General features: G+C 42.1%; 1 protein-coding gene across 4 annotated transcripts in view; it reads left to right on the top strand.

The window, feature by feature from the left end:
- tenm4 (teneurin transmembrane protein 4) overlaps window positions 1-21,239 on the top strand; it is a 146,445-nt gene that overhangs the window by 72,607 nt on the left and 52,599 nt on the right. For 3 of the 4 annotated variants that reach the window (XM_070969824.1, XM_070969821.1, XM_070969823.1), the window contains 8 exons: window positions 3,171-3,335; window positions 5,307-5,521; window positions 6,550-6,760; window positions 11,027-11,128; window positions 11,805-11,999; window positions 13,528-13,728; window positions 17,407-17,592; window positions 20,061-20,087. In XM_070969824.1, coding sequence (XP_070825925.1) covers window positions 3,171-3,335; window positions 5,307-5,521; window positions 6,550-6,760; window positions 11,027-11,128; window positions 11,805-11,999; window positions 13,528-13,728; window positions 17,407-17,592; window positions 20,061-20,087 — 1,302 coding nt within the window. The remainder of the gene's footprint in view (window positions 1-3,170; window positions 3,336-5,306; window positions 5,522-6,549; window positions 6,761-11,026; window positions 11,129-11,804; window positions 12,000-13,527; window positions 13,729-17,406; window positions 17,593-20,060; window positions 20,088-21,239) is intronic. The other variant, XM_070969822.1, reaches the window with a different exon arrangement.

The raw sequence follows: 21,239 nt of genomic DNA on the forward strand, positions 1-21,239 counted from the left end.
GGGTTGAAACACAAAGGAGTATTCATGTAAGATACCCTGCGGCATTGATCTTTAACCTCGGCTGAACTCGAACTCAACATTCAAGCTGTACATGCAAATATAAGCAAATTAATTAATGCTGTTCTCACTCATACTCGCGTACATGCCTTCCATTTTAGTTGGTTTCTCTATTATTTCTTTTTTTTTTTTTTCCTCACAGTCAGAATCATTCCACATAATGTTGGTGCTTGTTTGCTGACAGTATCAACAAAGGCATTAGCTAAACAACAGTGTAAACAAAGGGTAAACTCTTTGTTTTGTTTAATAATGCTTTGTTTTTTTAGAAAAATGCAACACGGGAGTGGTGGCATGTCTCAGAGTAATGGCTTATATGGAAGTTTGCAATTTCTGTACTGCCCAACATGCATATTGCAAAGATGCATGCAGTTTGGTGAAACATGGCTGTCATGTTTAACACCTTCACTAAACTTTTTTCTTTTTAAATAGATTAATAAAACGTTTTTCATTGCAGGACATATATAAGAGACTGTATTTTATGCTGGCTTTTTGACAGACCTAAAGATAGTTTGCCTTTATTAGATGCTCACAGAGTTTGATGATTTTGACCAGCAAGATGAGAAAAAGGGTTCCTCTCATCAGAGCTTCCCTTGAAGTGTGCACTAGTTGGAAAGTGCTCTTCAGATCAGAGGATAGAAGTACAGGAATGCAGGTGGATGACTCACAGCAATGAGCCCTGACTTCCTCAGATTGGCTTAGAAGTCTCCACTACAGTACAGTACTACAGTACCTCTGTTCTGTAATTGGCACATGGCGTGACCCAACTTCCTGCCAAGAGATAAGCGAAAGGAGGGCACAATGTGCACAAAATGGGCGATGCTACAAAGTTCAATACTCTTGACAGGTCAGTGGCATCGCTGGAACTCAGACACATCTTGTTTCTGCCTGTACCCGTCTCATTAGCGGTACCGTCTTTTTCCTACAACCTGTCTTTATTTTGCAGCCAACTGCAGCAGCCTTCCGAGTGTCATTGCGCAGTGTTTGCAATGTCTGAAAAGGTAAACCAGGACGCTATTCACTGGTTTCAGATCCAATGCTTTGCATATCATAGATACCAAGAAGACGTTAAAGTAAATGTGTATGCAATGGAGGCGTCTTCCAACTATTTTTCCATTAAAGGCCTCAGGGACGGATGGGACAAAGAACAGGGCTCACAGAGATGTGATTACAGGACTCTTGGAATGACTCCCTGCCTGGTGACTTTGTGATGGTTCTGCCAACAACATACACTGACACGTTCCATTCCATTTCACCAGTCAACATAGAGCTACAAATCAAAAGGAATGTCTTTCTGGAGCTTACAGAATGACAAACAAAGCCATCTGTCCCTTTGCTGGTTGTCCTCCACTGACACAGTCACTTCCACAGGCACTGGACAGACAGATGCTGCTATCGTAGTTGAACTTTTATCATCTTAGGGAATGTTTGTACTGTCTTTTCCCTGATAACCACAGTGTTGCTACCTTTCTTTCAGTTCATTTAGCTCATCTAAATTTTTCAGTGACTGTCTAATGTGCATCATGAAAATATTCTCTGAACATGTCGTACACGTCTAGTTCTATAACAAAAGACTCTTAATCCTGGGCCAACTGATTGTGTTTGATGGAGTTTCATCTGCTAATGATCCAATTTATTCCATTCATCAGACTCTATAGTTTGAACTGACACTTGTTGCATTCGTGTGATGGTTTCAGCTAATTTGAAGTTGATAGCTGTGGCTGGACAAGTAAACCATCCTTTTGCTCTTGGAGATCACTGATTTTTGAACTGGAGAGGTTTAATAGAATGGCCATTGCTTTATGAAGCAACTTAGGGCCTCCAGTTTGGTATTTGACTATTAATAAAGCACTTTTTCTTACCCTGATAAAGACACAGTAGTTTTGAAACATTGATGCACCCTGTTCCACTGCACATCGCTACGAGATGCACAGAAAGGCCATTTTTACCGACGCTTCCACAAATTTTTCCATGATGAAGTTGCCAAACAGTTGTGGGTGATGGAGTTTGTAGATTCCTAGTCTGCTGCTGCAGTGAAGGCACAGTTCCTGTGTCTCTTCAGTCTAGCTTTGAAGGAGTCCAGAAACGTATTATTATTATTATTAGCAGGCATGGGACTGCATTGTAATTAAGAGTTATTAGGAGTATTAAGAGTTATTGTGTTCTCTATATTATAAATCATTTCTGATGAAGTGTTATTATAGTAAGACCCTTATCTGTAGTTCCTACTAACAAATCATTTTTTTTCTATGTATGCAAGTTACTGAAAGTCACCAAAGGCTTATTGGTGACATGAAGTAGTTTATGATCTTATAAAAAGAAAAATATGGAAACTCATGCGAAGAGAACAACATAGAGAGGACTGAGGAGAGGTCTTACTCCCAGCGTTGGTCTGAAACTGTCAGATAATTTCACTCTTTATAATTGAATTGCGTGGTTATTTAATTGAGGAGCTTAAAAGAACCAACAAACCAATAAAATAGCTATATTGAGTTTCTGAGCCTTTTCTGCTGACACTTGACTTCCAAGGTGGGTTTTGCCTTGCTAAGCTGATCTTGTCCATTCTCTTATTGGTGATCTGTCATGGTCGGCCCCTCCTCCTCTGTCCTGCACTCTGCTGCCATTGTTCCAAAGGACATTTCTTTTGTCGACCTCGTGAAATATCAGCATGCTTCATCCACCGTGTTCACATTGAAAAACCCCTGGTGTCTCCCTGCTGATGTGTTTTTTTTTTTTTTCCCTTTTGTCCCCTAGTTTTGCCGGGGAATGGAAAGGTAGTGGGGTTAGAAAAATGACAGGGCACTGGGGATGGTCCATGCTGTTGTTGGGGTGGTGAGACAGATGTTGTCCCATGAGGTCAGGGGAGCATTCATCTTCTGATCTTACTGCTCAGCACTTTTGAAAAAATGCCATTAACCATTAAACCATGCATTGTGCCTTATCCTTTGGAATTTACTTCCTGTTCCTCCATCTCTCAGCTGTCACCTTTGGATAATTACCCCCCATAAAAAAAATCCTTCAGAGGTTGGGGGTTCATTTGTACTTCTTTTGTATTTTGTATCCAAGTAATCTTAACATAAATAAATTCTGAGATTCTCTTATGTTTAATATTTCAGCCATGCACCTTTTTGGATTAAACTGGCACCTGCAACCCATGCAGAGACAGATGTACCAGCTGTCGGAGGACAATACAAGTGGCTTACCTTTTCCCACTGATCTGAGCTTGCCACCACTCGGCAACACAGGCTTGGAAATACCTGACCGCAAGGGAAAAGATGACAGTAAGTGCACCTTTTCTTATTTTTTTTCCCCCTCAAACAATCCTTAAATAGATCAACCTAAATGCAGCTGATGTTTTTGTCAGGATTATTTGCACAACTCTCAATTGACCCTAATACACTGTTGCACCCACATTAGAAAAGGACAACATTGTACAAGGAAAAAGTTTTTCAAATCTTGAAGTTTAAGGATGACATTTTGGAGTTCAAGCAAGTTTGTTATTATTTTGTCATCCAGTTTCACATTGTGTTCACACGTCTCCATGGTATGCAAAGAGATCTGCATTGTAATCCTATGAAAGTTGTTGTAAGTGGGAAAGTGCTCTTTGTTCCTGGAGGGAGAAAATGGAACAGCTTAAGGGACAGAGTATCCAGGGGCTGGAGCAGGATTAGCCACTCTGTCCTCTTCAGAACGGATGTGATCCTTTCATCTCCTAGTCTGGGCTGCCTTTCCTGGCAGCCAAAGAAAGCATGTGCTCACCCCATGGTACCAACTGCTCAACTTGAGGAAAGTTTGCTCTGTTCCATTCTTGAACAAATGGGTCCAGATTTAACCATGTGATTTGCCACTGGCAGACTACAATAGGTAGAAGATGGAGTCATTACCATATAGATGAATCCAGGAGTTGTCTTTTTCATTTACCAGAAAGTGTGTTTAGTTAACAACAAGCATGACCACAACTGAGCTTAGACCCTGCATGGCAGCCGTTGCTGATAGGAAATCAATAGCCATAGTTTTCTAAATAAGTCTCATTCTGCAGTGCTGTCACCAGAAACAATGATGAGCTATCTAATGTTTTATCAAGGTGATGCAGATGTGTACCCTGTCGAAATTCAGTGTAGTTCTCACTTTGGGAGTCTTGTCTTTCCATCAAAGCATTATGTTGTCGTTTAGCTTGCAGTACAGCAACCATTTATTTAACCATGATGCCCATTATCACTGGTCTCAGCTTATGATTTATTTAAACAGCCTGATGACTACACCATTAATGTGCTGCATAAATACAAACACACCCCAACGTGTGGAAAATGAGCCTGTGTGCTATAGTATTACGTGAAGCCCAGATCTGGGAGACGGGGAGTGTGAGTCTACTCTGATAAAAGCCGCTGCCACTGATGGACTGTTGAGAGGACGGCCATCTGCCGTGCCACGTGTAACCTAGAGCCGTGTCTGCCACCAAGTCCTGGGGGTAGTTTGTATGGATGTCTGCTTTAGTAGACATCGCTGCTGAAATTAGCTCATCTACATGGGAAAACAGATGTTGCCATTTCCATGGAGTCCAATATGAGGTGTATTATGGAACATATGGACAATTTTTGGCATTGCTAATGCTGTACCTAAGCGGGTACTAGTATTAGAGATCCATATCTACTATAAGTGCAATTTCTACTTTCTTGCATTTACTTCAATTATAACTGTATCATGACATTAAAGCAGCATTTGCTCTAGGATTTGTCGTACCATTTTCATGCATTCAGCTTTTTAAATCATATCTTTAGAACCTTTTGTCACTACTTACTTCGATGAGCAAGATAAAAGTAAAACAACATACCATGTTTGAGCCAACAACCTCAACAAAATGAGCATAGTTTGACCCCCAGTTTATTGTTAGGATATCAGTGCCTCTAGCACATCTCATCATTTCATGTTAAACAGTATTCTTTTATTTGCTGTTTCTAAAGAATCAACACAAAGCTCCTCAGGACATGAGCAGAGTTTTGATTTAGGACCAGAAAGATGTTCAATCAGATTATTCTCACTTTTCTACCCTCTCCTCCACTGGAATTAGGACTGGAATTGTTGGCAATGGCCATTCATAAGGTTTTTTTTTTTTCCTCTGGCTGTCAGGGATGTGATTGAATATCTGTGATATGGTCAGACTATCATGCTTCAGCAGACTCACTCCCTCTGCCCTCCATATGCTGGATTAATGGTGTGATCTCTTTGACCGATTTACTTTGTGTGCAATGCAGGCAAATTGGACACCTTGTTCCCAGATGACAGCTATATAGATATGGGGGAGATTGACGTGGGGCGCAAGGTCGCGCAGCAGATTCCTCCCGGTATCTTCTGGAGGTCCCAGGTCTTCATTGATCATCCCATGTACCTGAAGTTTAATGTGTCCCTGAGCAAAGATGCCTTAGTGGGAATCTATGGAAGGAGAGGTCTACCTCCATCACACACACAGGTGGGAATATTTGAGTTTCACTAACACCCATTAATTCATTACTACAGTTAATCTACTGTATTCTGTTGCACTCATTAGTTGTACAAAAGAAGAGTTTTTAAGACAGTAGTGAATTGTAAATGTGAGACTGTGTGAGACAATTTACAATCGTGTCTGCATCGCACTAGGATTCAGTTTCTTCTTCCATTCTTCCTCTTCCACAGAATATAAATTGGGATATTGTTTAAAAAAAATCTATCTACGCATGTAGGAGTGTGTCAGGAATACAAACCAATTCATAAATCTCTGTATTGTATTATGAATCACTTTCTTTGTTGCAGAAAGGATTTATGGCAAATTTCTTTCAGGTTCAGTATCATCAATGAATCACGCAAAGATATGGGACTCGGGCCAAGAAAGGGAGATTTTTCTTTACACTAATTTCCCATCTATGTGCAGCACAGAATCAGATATATCGTGTTATTAATCATATCTGACTGCTTGGTTCACAGAGTTAAGAATCGCTGTAAATGTAACTGCAGTTCATAGCATTCATAGCAACATTGCCAATGTCCAATGTGATTTATTTTCCAGTCAAAAGATCATTTTTTGATCTTTTCTCCACTTTAATTTCAACAGAAATGATCTGGAGTGAAGTTTTCGTGCTGTGACTGATTGCACGTAGAGTGGCAGATGAATCGAGATTCGTTTTCTTATGTGGTCTCATTGGTATTCATTGAGTCACTACCAGTATGAAGGAAATTCTTGCAGATGTTATTTGGTAAACGCTAGCTTTACATTTTTTCACTTTAATAGTTTTAAATGAGGGTTTCATTTAAGATATTTGGATTATGAAATTATCACAGCCCATCCAGCCGCGAAGTGCCAAGACTTACTCAAGCTCCTCTGGAATGATGAGTTATTCATGCAGACCAAATGATGCTCTGCTATAAAGAGGCCTGAAAGCACTCATGTCTCATGTGTCACTCTAATGGCGTGTCTGCGGTCCATCCATCAGTCTTTCTCACTTTCTGTGTGTCTGTCTGCAGTTTGACTTTGTGGAGCTTTTGGATGGGAGGCGGCTCCTGGCCCAGGATGTCCACGGTCTGGAGGGTCCTGTGGCCATGCAGCGGAGCCTGGCACCCATCACCACACACGACACAGGTTTTATCCAGTACATGGACTCGGGCATCTGGCACCTGGCCATCTACAACGACGGAAAAGAAACTGAAACTGTCTCCTTCCTTACCACCGCCATAGGTGAGTGCCCTGGGCATGACCTGCTGCTGAAACCTGTAATAGCAATCCACATAATCCCTATAATACCCAACCAGCATCACTCCATAGCGAACAGCCCAGACTGGGGCATGAATCAGAGGCAGTTTTTGACAGATTTCAAAAGCAAAGGAAAGTGCAGGTTAATCAAGGTGAAGTTGAATATTACAAAAATCAGGACATCAGTGCTATCCTGCCATGCCCCTGAGTAGGGCATTGAAAGATCATAATATCCTCATTACCCTGAGTGTCTTCCGAGCGAATCAGGGGTCCAGCTTCTGGGAACCATTTGCATACAATTCAAAGTATGATTGTACCCTCCTGCTAGTGCCATTTTTGATCATGATTTGCTCCAATTTCCATCTACTTTCCATATTCTCTCCTCCGACTAACTCTGCACGGCACACGGCTGTGTCTCAGACATACGTCGCTCTTTGTGGAGGTGATTTCATTTTGTACGCTCCTCTTTGTTCTCCCTAAAGCGCCTTTGATTAGCACTGCTGTATCAAGCAAGGTGTGAGAGGGCCCGAGGTGTCGACTTTCACAGGGATGGCAGCTGGGAGCTGTTCTCACATGCTCTTTAATTAAAAGCTCCTGGGCCAGAGTCCATCTGTGACAGGGGCTGTGCCAGGCAGCAGATCGATGAGAAGCTGTCCTCAACACCAATGTAACACCAAGTGGAGACAGGCAAGAAATGCCCCCCCCCCCCCCCTTGCTGTACCAGCAACAGCTGTAATTCAATACTTAATATATGATATGACACAAGGAGGGGGGTTCAGGGCAGTATGTTTACTTTTGCTTATTTCTTCTTGACTGGGTGTGCATGACGGCCTCCTGTGGTTTACATCAGAGAAAACACAACTAGATAAGGTATTCTGTGCAGCGAATGGGAATGGGGATAGGATGGGGTGGGGCAGAGTTAGTCAGAGCTAGAATTCTGCCTCTGTTCATTTGTATCAGAGCTGATCTGCCCACAGGAGCTCAGAGGGAGGCATAGAGGCCCTTTCTAAAATGGGTCACCGGTTAAGTGCCCTTCAGCAGAAATTGAATCTCACCAACTGCCTGGATTGTATTGAGCCATGCAGGGATAGAGTTGACCTTCAAATAGAGCAGCCCAGGCATAGAAATATATGTGAACAGTATCCAGAACAGGCTCATCCACAGACAAATGCAGCATTGTTTATACAACACTAACGGTAAAATCATTTAAGTGGCAGTGTCGGTGGGAAAAAACGTCTTATTTTACCGACGTTGGGACTCGTTATGTTCCTCACGTGTAGTAAATGAAAGGTTTGCTTGTTGCACATAGCCATGCCATAATCCATCTGGTGGAATAGCGTGCCCCTGTCTTTAATCTGGGCCGCTCCTCATACTTGGCTGTGGTTCCATGGCAATGTGAAATGTGTCCTACTGAATGTTTTGTATCACAGCCCTCTGGAGCATGAAGCCATTTGTCCCTGCTGCCTGGTGCCAGACATGCTTCAACCCAGACACGACTTCCTATACAGGGGATCAAAGCAAAAAGGAAGCAAAGACCCAGCACCAATGTCTTACTCTATATCCTCTCTCACTCCATAACAGAGGCTCTCTCAGTACACAGCCGCCCATCATTCAAAGGTGCTGAGCATCTTCTGAGAGCATGGCAAGGCGCTGATTAAACCTGCCTACTGCACGCTACTCTGTCCTCACCGACTGGAGAGACTTGCACAATAGTTAGCTCCCCTGATATGAAGGGTAATGAATTTCAATGAAGCTCTGCTTGAATCCATGATTTATGCGTTGGCCTATGTCGAGTGTGTGGCTAAGAGATATTCATGGCCTCCCCTGCTTGCTCTCAGAGGAAACGGAGGCAATAGACATGGGGAGTGCGTAGTCTACTAAACTGCGTCAGCATTCAGAATGGGAGTACTGCAGTTCACGATTATTCAACTGAATATCTGCAATTTGACCGTTTGCTGTTCACCAAAGAAATTCCTGTGATAGTTAAAGATAATGTAACCTTAATTAGAGGCAGATTAGTGTAGAATACCTACCTGTAGAGTGCAGTTTAAGTGAGCTCCTTTAGGGTCTTACTTGGTGAACAATAGATCACAATCTGCTTAATTCTGTTGTCCCGACATGCAGCCACAAGATTGACTCCAGGAGTCTCTCCTGCATAATTGTGCATATGGGAGGAATTTCTAATAACCACACACCACCATCCCCAATATTGATTACACTGACTTGCATTCATTTCAGAGGGACTTTTCCCAACCCCAGCCACTACCTCCCTAAACCTTACCCTAACCTTAACCCAAGTCGTCACCCTAAAACTTCGTGATTCACATCATATAGATGTGTGTTTTGTCCTCAAAAGGAAGTCCCCACGATGTGACTGTGTAAACAGATTTATGTCTCCACAATGTAAGTAATACTCTACACACACGCAGGCACAGACTGCTGGTTTCACTACATATGAGCAAAAAAGCTCAGGCTTCCCACTGTAGGTAGATGTTCTTGTTGGAAGCCATCAAAACCTCACCAAAATGCTGATTTGCCTCCACCACCCCAGAGGGTAGTCTCCCCTGCATCCCCTCGCTAACCCAACATGGCAAAAGCCTGCAGCACTGAAAGCATAAGCTGCATTTCTCTGCTCACTGCCTACCCCTTACTCCTCTCACTGGATCTCTGGTCTGCCTCTGTCTCTCTCCCTCTCTCTCTCTTTGTCTTTTTTCTGTGTCTTTCATTGCATCCTCAGTGATGATTGACTCTCCAGAGTAAAGGGAAGCTGAATCCATGGCTCACATTTCTAGCCCTTTGTGGAGCACAAGAGATTCTTTGTTCTGTAAGTTTTGCCTCAGAGCTTCTGCTGCCTGAAGGCTATGGACAAGATTGAATATTTTTCAGCACCATTTCAGGCTTAATTCAGTGAGCGTCATGTTTCACAATTCTGCTGCTGTCGAGCGCCTCACATATTGGTGGTCACTCCTCTTTCTAATAAAAGCAAGTGTCAGAACATGGTAGCAGAAATAATTATTTTGTCAATTTATTTGATTTAGTTGGAGGGATCAGTAGAGGAAATGATGGAGAGTGGTGTGCTGATTGTTTGCAGCACACAAAAAAGCCCTCAGTTTGTTAGGAAACAAAGGACGATACATTAATAACGCCACACAAAGCCGTTAGCATATGATATTCTGGGAACTTGAAAGGTGAAGAGGGGACTGAAGGCATTGCTTAAGTATTAAAAAACATTTATTGTAATGGCTTATATTAAGAGCCCACACCAGGAGGTCCAGGAAGTCTTCATCACAGCAAAATAATGTCTACATTAGAGCCAACTTGAAATATTTAATTTGAAAATGTAACTTGAGTGATCCACGGTCTAGAACAGTATAGAAGTAGAAAGTATAGAAAAGATTGTGTGTCATTTTTGCAGTTTTTTTTTCAGTGGCATGCTGAAAGACAACACAGCCTTTTGTCTTTTGTGTGGAAAACGCTCTCTGGATCAGAGTGAATGATTCGGGGTCTGTGATAAAACTACTCGCTGTTTGATGTGAGCCCAGCTTTATCTAGACAAGGTGCCAGGATACAGATTGAATATCCCAGCGTGATTTTCATTGTTTCATTTTTCTTAATTTAATTTTCTTTATACAGAACTGGTGTACAGTTTGTTACCATAGATCCAACTAAACACAGTCGAACAATTAAGAACAAGAGTGTAACCAATAGCATAGCAATACCAATAGTGTCTGTGTGTCTGTATATATATAGACACACAAACACCATTCAGCTTGTAGCATTGTGATGAATAGACAGCACAAAGTAGCCTGCCTGGCCTACTCGTGGTTTCTGCAGATACATAAAGCAGACTGAAAACATGATACAGTAACATTACCCATGGCAGTGGGAAATGCAGGTTTCAGTGTTGCTGATGCTTCAAACAGCCTGGTTGCATTGGCCATAAAAGTGTCCGAGTCAAACAATGCGTGTCACTTGTCACACCCAGCGCGTTCAGAACTTTGTTTTGTAACTTTGGGGAGAAGCCCAGATGATCAGAATTTGTTTACCCTTTTAGTGAATTCTCCCATTTGCTCGAAACATTTCTAACACTCAAAAATGTTTTGCAGTGAAATCGAAATGTTGACAGGATTGGAGCCTGTGATTATCACTGTCATTAGCAAAGGGATAATAATCAACCCGGAGAAAATGAGTGGGATTAAACTGTCGTTCAAAACGCGTCGCTCAGAAAAGCTCCTGGTTGCTCTCTTGCAGATTCTATCGACGACTGTCCCAGTAACTGCTTTGGTAACGGTGACTGTGTCGCTGGAACATGCCACTGCTTTTTAGGATTCAAAGGACCTGACTGTGGGCGAGGTGAGTCACACCCTCAGTATCTATTGTTTTTATTGATCTACATCATTCAGATACATAATTTTTTATTTAGGGTGCTGACCAAATTATATTCACTGTGTGACCCGAAAAGGCAATTTCAATCTTAGAATTAGTTCATCCTTCAGATTTTTCTTACGAAATTAGGCCTCACTTCTCCCCATGATTAATTTTTACCTCTGTCTCTCTAATGGAGATTGTGTTATTGTGTCACATATAAAAGAACTCTTGATTAACTGTATAGAGAAGAGAGCTTTAGATTATAGGGATGGAGTTTTTCAATAATTGAAACCAAGGCTTCATTTATTTTTCATCAAATTAAAATAAGAGAAAAAAGACAATGGGGCAAGGTTTTAGAATAATGATAATAGATTGTTTGTTTTTTGTTATATCTTTACATGTACAGCCATCTGTTTCAACAGCAATTGTGTAGGTATTAGAAATGTGTTGATTAGTTTTGTTAGAAGTTGGATCACGTCTGCACTGGATGCCAAAGTGCAGTAATTTGTGCTGCATATTGTACACTGGAAAGGAGCTTTTAACATTTTGGTCAGACGCTCGTTGTCAGATCGCGGCTTTAGGACACGTTCACTATTCTTTAAAGCTGCTATGGTTGGAAGGGTCTATTCAAATGGATGTATGCTGTCTGCTCTTTTCAAAGCTGCCTGTCCAGTGCTATGCAGCGGGAATGGTCAATACCTTAAAGGTCGCTGCATGTGTCACAGCGGCTGGAAGGGCTCCGAGTGTGACGTTCCCACCAACCAGTGCATTGACATCACATGCAGTAGCCATGGGACCTGTATCGTGGGAACCTGTATCTGCAATCCAGGCTACAAAGGGGAAAACTGTGAAGAAGGTGATTGTTTTAATAAGTCACGGTAATGTATCCTAAACTTATAAAACCCGACATAATATGGCTGCTGTAACCACCATCATAGCTTGTTAGTGCTTGACATTTTAAAAGAATACTCATAATGGCAACAGCTATTAAGTTGGCATGGCTTATTTAACAGTCTGTCTTGTAGTAAAGACAGGACACCCTCTATGAAGAGCGTTATAGCCATAACACTTCACACTGTGCATCCTAAGTGACTTTTCCTGTGTAAATCATGGATCCATGGCGTTACATTAATGGAAATAGTCAGTTTATTGTCTGAAGTTCAGACGCAAAGTCTGATGTTAATCCATTAGGAACTCCACATTCATGATGCTGGATAAGGCTTGACCAGATAAGATTGAAGGAGCCATTGTGTTTGTCAGCTCTTGAAGGCTCTCATTTCAAGATGAAAAATGGACCCCGGGAGTTTGATAAATGGCCGTTTGTGACATCCATAGGCCCCCCATTCTATTTTGGGTGGAGTGTTAGCCATAAGGAGTGGAGGGGAATGTGGACGAGGGCCCTTTAACATTTTTACCTTTCTTCCGTGCGACCTTCAGGCACAATGATTAATTGCCAGGAGAGAGTTTCTTGTCAGTTAGCCTCTGATCTTTGCGCCTTGTGCTCAAACCATCTGCTAAGAGGCAAGAGATCCTGTTTGTCTTACTATAACGGCCTTTATACCCATTTATGTCATGGTAAACGGGTGCTGCTATGGCGCGCCCTGCTGCTCTCGGTGGCTAGACATTGCTCCTGCTTGCCGTCCATTTGCCATCTGTGTGTGCCGTACAGATATTATCTGGTACGAAGAATGTTACTGCTATGATTGTGTGCTCCCACACTTCTTGTGCTTTACAAAGCGAGCATTCATTTAACAACTTGTCAAGGGAAGGGATGCTATAGAAACAGGCATGAATTTGGTATTTGCATACTAATTGAATTTGATAGAATGTACACTGATGCAGGATGCAGAAAAGATGCAGCAGAGGAAGGCCAGTGTGAGGCTTCTGTCGACTCGAGTTGAGCAGGTTTACTGTTGCCCCAGGCTTTTCCTTACTTACCCCATTTCCTTTACATTCTGTTAATGTGACTGTGTTTTTCCAGCTTTGAGCTTCTCATCTTTGTAGCTTTCATTTTAGAGCATTCTGCTTTTATTAAGGCACCTTCCCTCTTTGGGAGGAATTTTCATTTTGAGAAGATGGGAAAGTGCCAGCAGGAGCGTGGGCAGTACCTGTAGGTTGGTGCCATAAGCCCCAGTGTGAATGCAGCCATTTAATTCGCTTGTTTGTAAGTCTTGTCTGCGGTTTGAGAAAAAGTGGGCCTCCTCACATCGTTTTCTGTGTGTTCCCTCTGTACATTTATTGAACATGTGCTAAGCCAATTGCAGCAGCAGCCCACTGCAGTTGTCATTACACTGAGGCTCACATAGAAACGCCAGGTTGCTTCTGAAAGAGGGAAACAGCGGGTGACTGGTGTATCTGACACTGTCTCTTTGGAACCCTTTTAGTGGACTGCCTGGACCCAACGTGCTCAGGCCGAGGGGTATGTGTCCAGGGAGAGTGCCACTGCTTTGTGGGGTGGGGCGGGCCAGGATGTGAGAGCCCCAGGGCCTCCTGCATGGACCAGTGCTCTGGACATGGAGCTTTCCTGGCAGACACCGGGACCTGCAGCTGTGATCCCAACTGGACAGGCCATGACTGCTCTACAGGTGAGTGCTTCCCTCAGATGAGAGTAAACATTGGGGGAATTCACTTTCACAGAGCGGCACTGATTTAGCTCTGATTACCAAATAGAAAAAAATTCAGTGCTCTCTGAGAAAATATTGCACAGGCTAAATTGAATTAGACAAGATTTATTCATTTATGCTATGCAGGGTGAAAACAGCATTTAGGCTGTTTCCTTATGTGCTTGTGAATGTCGCAGCCTCTTGAAAATGAATGATCATCGTAGCTGTTTAAAGGAAGGCATTAAAATGAAGCATTATTTAAAAAATAAAACATTACTTAACTATGAAGTGTGTAAGTAAAGAAATATCTAATGATACAGCAGTCGAAGGTTTCACACTTTTATCACAGCTGTGTTCAGATGAAGCCTCACTCATGCCTGTATTTGTAGTCATACACCTCTCAGTTGTATAATCTCTCACACTTCATCACATCAATCCTCAAGTCCTGACAAACAATCATCACATTTGGTTACTATTTTAACGAGTATTGTTTCTTACCCCAGGTCTTCCTGCAGGAAGAACTGAAGCTGAGTTGTCACTGTATAAATAAAGCAGAGATGCCCAAAAATAATATTACAAAACAAAAATGCAACTTTCGTGTAGTACCTCACTATAAACAGCAACAATATGTAAGAACCATGACATCTCTGATAACAATTCTTGCATTTCTGCTGGAATTTATTTCACGGCTTGATTCAGTGTGGCTTTGATAATTGCTAGTCTCCTCACAGAAGTAAACATTTCTGATTATGTCAAAAGAAAGCGGTTCACATAAAAGCCTCAATTATTCACATCAATGATCAGTTGGAGGTCCACAGCTAGCAGTCAAACTCCGGTTGATTTTTCTCTAAATGTATTTCTTTTACGAATGGTTTCATCTTCACTCTCCACAAGGTTAGCTGGCAGCCACAGAAAAGAGGGAAACACGCATAGCAGGGATATTGTCAGAGGCATGATCTAATGCAAGTTAATGCTCCTTCTTGAGTTCTGGCTTTCTTCACGTTGGCACAAGGCTCGCAGCTGATGATAGCTTTTTCTGCTCTGGAGGATTGTTCCCATTGTGCTCATTTTGTCCATGGGGAATGTACTCTCCTGGTAGTCAAGAATAGGCTGAGTATAAGATACAGTTTTACAGCTAGAATATACCTTCTTGAGGCTGTGAGGACGAAAAAAAGTCTTGCACAATTTAGGTTTAGCTCTGACAGCAGCCTGCCTGCTCAAACTTACCAAAGAAGTATTTTACTGAAAAACTCGGTGGTAGATTGTTAAAGAGCTGTCAAACGTAAGACTCTAACATCACTGATGCAGTGTTGGCAGATGCAAATGCTCCCTAAAAAAATGTTTTGTCTTTTTTTTTCTTTTTACTGCAAAGCTAGCTGAAGAATTTCACAATTTTCCACACATGTAAATGCTCATATGAGGCTTTATTCATGTTTTACGATAGTTTCTGGCAGATAAAAGCTTCAAATAGCTCTGTTTGAACTGGCTTCTGGTGTGTTGATAATCAGGACATCAGCTCTGTTTTTGTAGAGGTTAATACAGTTGCAGCCCTCAGCTAATTTTATTGAGATGGCATAATTTGTATTCAAGCAAAAATTTTCTGAAATGAGAGTTTTAGTCCAGCAGTCACTTGGAGACATGAATTCTTTTGTATTCCAAGCAGGCACAATGACCTATTAGGTAATCCCAGGGATTTTGAGGGAAATGGGCAGTTAGTCTGAGTTTGCCTCACAGAGAAAGAGCTCTGTAAATGATGATGAGTTGGCTCTTTATCCGCCTTTATCCTGTTCATTGTAGAGCTTTCTGCGGTCTAATACAACACTAAGCTTGGTAGTGGGGTAGCACAGTTAGCAGTCTATAACCTTGCAGACTTGGAAAAGAAAAAGACGGAAAGCTTTCAATATATCTTTCAAGATTCTTTAATCCCCCCGCTGCAATACTTTTAAGTCACAAACTCATTTTCTCCTGTGCTTTGGAACAGTACAACCTGGGTGTGCACAGTTGGTCGTAATACCGTTACAAGCCATAAAACAATGCCTGAGGTTTTATGTCCTTTAATATGTGTGTTTTTATGCCATTTTTGCCATTCTCCCACCCAGAGGAAAGTTTGTTTACACAGTCCTTTTGTGGAAATGGTAACGGCCATCGTGGGGATGGGGTAATTCTCACTGTGGACTCCTCTGGCCATGGATAATGAGGGTTTGCCTGCGGGCTGTAATTGCATCTTTATCATGTTAAAGCTTTCTCTTGTGTTCCAAGTGAACAGTTGTCTCACAGTCAGTTTGAGTCTGCTTCCTCTGACCGCTATGCATTCTGATAATTTGGAGAAAGCAGTTTTTACAGTTTTTTTTTTTTTTTTTTTTCAACATATGTGCTAATGAGATCACTCAAGATGTTCATTATATTCATTAGCGCCTTCCCTTTAAGTCAGTTAATATTGTCTTTAGAGTATGTTATGAGGCGTAGTTCAAGCATGTGTGTGTGTTTAGGTGTTTAAGCAGTCATTAGGTGGCACTGATTCAAATGCTGCTAGTGTACTCTACCTCTAAATCAAAAGTCAGATGTAAAATTAGCATATTCAGAGGGGCAGGGGGGGGATTTTTTGTAAAGCTTTTTAAGATGGTAATGTCATGTTATGGTTTGTGGCTGAAAATACCACTCAGATTTAATTTGTAGCAATGACAAAATAGGCACTGTAAAGACAGTAATTGACTTATTAAAAGATTTTACCTCTAGTTTGGTCCCCTGTGGTCACATTTGAATTGGCTTTGCTAATAAGCCACGAATACATGGCTATTGTTCCTCATTGTCCTTACTGCTAAGCTTCTTTTTAACAGAACAGTTAATAGAGAGGTTAACATTTCAATGAGATTCATAATAAATCTGTCAGTCTTTAATTTCTTTCAGCTTTCGTCTTGTCATACTCTCCCTCGAGTTCATGAGACGTGGGTAATGTCCCAGGCTCTATCGGGCTGTCAGGGAGGTCTTTCTGCTGCCACACAAAAGCGCCAGCCAAGCTTTACTGTGGCTGTCTCTCAGTCTCCTTCATTCCATGAATGTACTTCTTCCTCAGCTACATTGCACTTAGGTAGAATGAAAACAGCATATTGACATCCAGTGCCTTGAATCATTCTGTGGACCCTTATTTCCTGCCTGTAGCCTGTAGTAAAGCATGTGGCAAAGCTATGAACGCTGCATGTACAACAAAGGAAATGCGGTAACATTTGCTGTTTCATCAAAATGGTGGTGCTGATAATGCTTCCATTCCTACAGCTGTATATTTCTTCCTCTTAACCCTCTCTGCAGCAGAAAGAGCTGAATTTACAAAGAGGAGAAGAGGCAAGGAGAAGAATAAGTCTGCTAAGGCCACCACAATCCATGTCCTTTCTTTGTAATGGACTTATTAGATTTGTATTGTCAAAAAGGATTGCCCCTTATGAGGTGCAGGAATTTCTTTTCAACTGCCATCAGACAAGGTAGTGGAGCGTGGCAGCCGTTCCTTGACAATAACTCCTGGATTTGTCTTTTCTTCACCCTTGTTGCCTTGTCCCTTCACCGCCTTGTCTTCCCTTCCCATCCCACCTCCACCCCCTTCCTTCCTTTCTGTCTGTCGTCCCCCACTCTCTTTTTTGTCTTTTTCTATGTCCCTGTCTCCCACAGAGATTTGTGCAGCGGACTGTGGTGGCCATGGCATTTGTGTGTCGGGCAGCTGCCGCTGTGATGACGGCTGGATGGGCACTGGGTGTGACCAGAGGGCGTGTCACCCTCGCTGCAACGAACATGGCACTTGCAAGGACGGCAAATGTGAATGCAGTCCTGGTTGGAACGGAGAACACTGCACTATTGGTAGGATGGGAAGAGGTTTTGGTTTGGCAGGGGGGCTGTGTGTGTATGTCTGTGTGTTTGGGAGGGCTTTGGGGGGGTAACAAAGGCGTAGGCTGTCTGTCTGCCTGCGTGTATATAAAGCACTGGGTGTGAGGGGAAGGGTCCAGTTGGAGAAGAGAGGGAAAAGCATGCTTAATTGAATTTGTGCAACTCGGTAAAGCATGAACAGGTTTACTCAAGGATCTGAGGCTTGGCTTCATGCATTTTAATGTGGGAATGTGCTAAGGTGTCCTTTCATTTTACTCATCCTTTTCCTCATCTCTTTCTTTGCTCCCTTTCCATTTACTATTAATTTCAAATGCTGACATGTGAGTCATTGTGAGCAGGTCAACCACCACTTTCGGTTCTATGTTCGATGTCAACAATTGTTTTTGTCTAAACACTTAGAGAAGTGAAGTTTTCGAGCTCTTGACTGCATGTCAAGAGCTTTCTTGAAAACCTTGGCTTACATAAACCCAAAAAAGTTTCAACTGAATTTTCATTGTGTTGCCAGAGAGTAAAGTCGTTCAGTGATGTGTGGTATGTAGTGGATTTCATAATCCTTTACCAGAGTATGCCAGCCGTGGTTCATGGGCAGATAGTGTTGGCTCTTTTTATTTTTATTGAATTCCTTTACAGAGGGAATAGTTAAGAGGTAGAAGGAGCTGACTGAACGCTGTGTTCCCACAACACTTTATAATGAAAATATATTTTCAATATGTTTGCTATTTTGAAGTTCCTGAAGAGGTGGCATTCCCGCTGTGAGCATTTGTTTCTCTTAAGTCGCCCTCTATTTGTGACCTCTCTCCTCTGTTTGAAATGCCCACTGCCAGAAGGACAGCATGACGATATTTTGAGTTATGGTGATGGATGTTGTGGGGTTTGACAGTTTCATCGCTGAAGTGTAACTCGGCTTGCTAAGACAAGTGTTTTAATGTAGTTAGCTTCATGATATTTGATGTCAGGACTGTCAAACTTCCTGTAGTCATCCTGAGCAGACCATTCAGTGGACATGCTACGTGATGCCTGCTTTGCAAGTGCAGATTTACCATTCTGTTCCTGTGTCACATCAGTCTCTTCTCTTCTCTTTTCTACTCTTCTCTTCTCTTTTATTTGTTTGTTTAATAGGTGGAAGTTAAATACATTTACTCAAGTAGTGTGCTTAAGTACAGTTTTGAGACATCGCTTCTGTACTTCCAGTACAGTTCTTTCTTAATACTCTATTATTATTATTATATTTTTTTGAACTCCTCCTTTACTTGAATATTGTAGTTAGCAGTTACTGATTAAGATTTTATTTTAACAAAATATTTACATCATATAAAATGTGGTTCATTTTTATGACTTAAACTATCCAACAAAATACAGCATGTGTTAAAGCCCAACATCGACCAGCGTTGTTTTTTTTAGTATTTCTACTACTAAAAGATCCACTGCTGCTTTTTCGACAGTTGCCCCCTAACATTGTAGCTCACTCATTATCATTCTATGATCCAGCCACTCAAGCATCAGAGGGGAAGTGGGAACACAATGGTCACCTCTTCCTCCTCTGCCTCAGCATGTCAGCGAACAGACATTTGGAACTCCTACACATTTCGGTCAATCGGGAGATGGGACAAAAGTTGAGAATGCTAGTCTAATAGATGAAAGCTTTATTCCGTATTCAAGCAGATGAAGATCATTTTTCTCACAGTATCCTCATGCATATCTTGGAGCAGAGCTGGCTGAGTACAGAGCATTGACTCAGTCTGTGAATGTTTTATATTCTGGCCTTACATTATTGATGGGCCTTTTATAAGTGCCATATTGAGATCCCCACTCCCTCGAAAAGAATATTCCTCAGTGTCATCCATTAAGAAGCCAAAGACCTCAATTTAAATCAATTTTCATTATTGAGAGCTCTACGTTTGCCCTGAGCCCCATAGTGTGGAGCTCAAGAGATCCAGTGGCCTCGCCACAGCCAAAGCATTTGGTGACCTCATCGTCTATAGAGGTGTTTCAAGATTAAAAGGCTTTTTTGTTGAACATCCTGACCTCTTGTACAATATTGTTTGAGAGATTTAAGGGTGGTAATATGTGCATCAATCATGTTGCTTTTGAAATACTCCCCTGAGATATTCTTCCGATCCTGGCAGTTGATAAATGGGGACAGATTGAAATGTTCTTTCTGAACATATCACTTTTTACCCTCTCTCTCTCTCTCTGTCTCTCTCATTCTCTGTCTCTGTGTTCCACAACCCCCCCCCCGTCTTTTTTCCGTCCCGATCCCTCTCCCTCTGTGTTGGATCGTATTTGTTGTCTTGCTTGTAATGCATGATTTTGCTTCATGACTGCACTTTTCCGTTTTTATTTACCTTTTGTAATGTAAACTAACACCTTGCCTTGCTGTCTTGTCATGGAAGTGGCACTGTTCAAACCTCCCTTATATGTCCTGTCTTTTATCTCCCAAGCTCACTATCTGGATAAGGTAGTGAAAGGTATGGCATTCCTCCTTCCTTCTATTTTGCCCTCCACCCATCGTAACTCCAGCCAGCATTAACAAATCATGCACACACACCATGCTCTTCCCCGACATTGACATATGCAAACACTACGCACCTCTCGCTGCTCCACACGACTCATCCTAAAGATCCCCACCTCCCATCAACTTTTTGCCATATTGCCACACAGCAATTTCCTCTTAGCACTTTCGCACCTGGTGAGTCAAGTTGTGCTGCTTCCTTTATGTGTCGAATCTTCGGTTTGTGTGCGGCTTTGCTTTCTCAATTGGGGGATGTTGGGAAAGGGGCTTCATAACCTGTTCCATGCATTATGGATGAGTGTGCAGCTGTGAGCAGGGCCTGATAGGTGCTGAGGCCGCATCCTCTCTAATTAAAAGAGTTCATGGTCTGGTTGGTGCAGGGCAAGCAGGGGGTGGAGGCTCTGCTGCAACCCTGCTTCTCTGCCTCCAGCACCCTCTCTCACTCTCACTGTGTCCTTGGTAATGGACCACCTGGCATGAGAGCGGCTGCCAGAGGAGTCCTTCGAACACTTGCAGCCTCACGTTTGGAGCTGTTTCAGGCAGGTTTGGGCCGGGCTCAGCAGGGGCTCCGCTCTGAAAGGGCTGCCAATTAAGTTGAACTGGTGCCAACAGAGAGCGGATCTTTATTTATCCTTGTAATAAACATTCAGAGCTTACTAATCATTTGTCTCCACTGCTCTAACCAGGGTTGTTTTGTCCATTTGCTCAATAAAAGTACGGCCAATCCCCAGACGTGTCTAGGAGACAGTACACTCTCTAATGGTATTGGTCTTCAGCAGATTCTTCAGGGAAACAAGAAGAAAATGGAGATGGGATTATTTCTTAAGATTTCTAATGCTCCCCAATTGATCCCAGTTATCCAGTAGTCTACATGCTGGTTGCTTCTTTTTTATTCACCATTTTTAGACATAGATTCTTAGGAACCCTGAACAAAAATCCACTTTATAGGATACGTGTACAGTATAAATGAACAGCACAATAGCAGGTCACTCTTGCCGTGTTTCATGATTTGTTCTCGAAAGGACCGTGAACAAGACTAAAAGCTTTGTTAAATTAGTTAGACTTGTCTAACAGTAAAATTATATAGTGGCTTTCTATATCAGATGGA

The sequence above is a fragment of the Chaetodon trifascialis genome, chromosome 9 (assembly GCF_039877785.1).
Source record: "Chaetodon trifascialis isolate fChaTrf1 chromosome 9, fChaTrf1.hap1, whole genome shotgun sequence".
NCBI lineage: Eukaryota > Metazoa > Chordata > Actinopteri > Chaetodontiformes > Chaetodontidae > Chaetodon > Chaetodon trifascialis.